The sequence below is a fragment of the Penaeus monodon genome, chromosome 31 (genome assembly GCF_015228065.2).
Source record: "Penaeus monodon isolate SGIC_2016 chromosome 31, NSTDA_Pmon_1, whole genome shotgun sequence".
NCBI lineage: Eukaryota > Metazoa > Arthropoda > Malacostraca > Decapoda > Penaeidae > Penaeus > Penaeus monodon.
In genome coordinates, this window is record NC_051416.1 from 3,949,053 (window position 1) to 3,949,784 (window position 732).

At 69.3% G+C, this 732-nt stretch overlaps 1 protein-coding gene across 1 annotated transcript in view; it reads left to right on the forward strand.

The window, feature by feature from the left end:
- LOC119592998 overlaps nt 1–732 on the forward strand; it is a gene marked incomplete in the record, with an annotated part of 6,522 nt that overhangs the window by 5,291 nt on the left and 499 nt on the right. The window contains 1 exon segment of the mRNA XM_037941887.1: nt 1–732. Within this exon segment, the coding sequence (XP_037797815.1) occupies nt 1–732 (732 nt within the window).

A 732-nucleotide genomic window follows, 5' to 3' on the forward strand; every position in this document is an offset into this window, starting at 1 on the left:
TGTGACCCTCCGCCACGCCCCCACGCCGCCCACACTACCATGGACCCACCATCGGGCGCAACGGCCCCCACTGAAGATACGAGTCAACCCCCCAACTGCTGCGAGAGCAACGCCATGGGTCAGGACACGGGGCAGCAGGGCACCCCAGGCCAGCAGGCGCCCCACGCCGCCGACCACAAGGCCCCGCGCCCTCCGCCCCAGGACGGCGACCTCCTGGCGCTCATCGGGCGGGACTTCGCTAATATGAACGAGATCATTGATACGCTGACGCGGCTGGCGGACAACCCCGAGGTGCTGGCGGCGGTGGACACGGCCGCCCTCGACCTGCACGGCCAGTGCGAGGGCGTGCCGCACCAGGCGCTCGACCCCCAGACGCAGGTGCGCCAGTTCACCAAGGAGGAGCGAGCGCACCTCCTCGTGGACGAACTGGACCGCCGCCACCTGCAGATAGAACGGCGTCAGATTCGCCTCCTTCGCCGCCTGCGACGCGTCACGGCCCGTGGCCTGGGTGCCTCCGTGTCTGGCCAACTCCGCGAGTTGCTGGACCACGCCCATGGCGCTCTGGCCAAGCAGCGAGAACACACGAGCGCCTCCGACGATGGACCCGCTCCGACCAGCGCCCCGGAGGTCGGGGTGGAGGCGCTCCGAGCCGACGCCATGCGCACTATGTCTACCTCAGCCTTGGTCAACCTGGTGAGACGCGTTGAAGCTTCCCAAGGGCTGGCCAGGCTT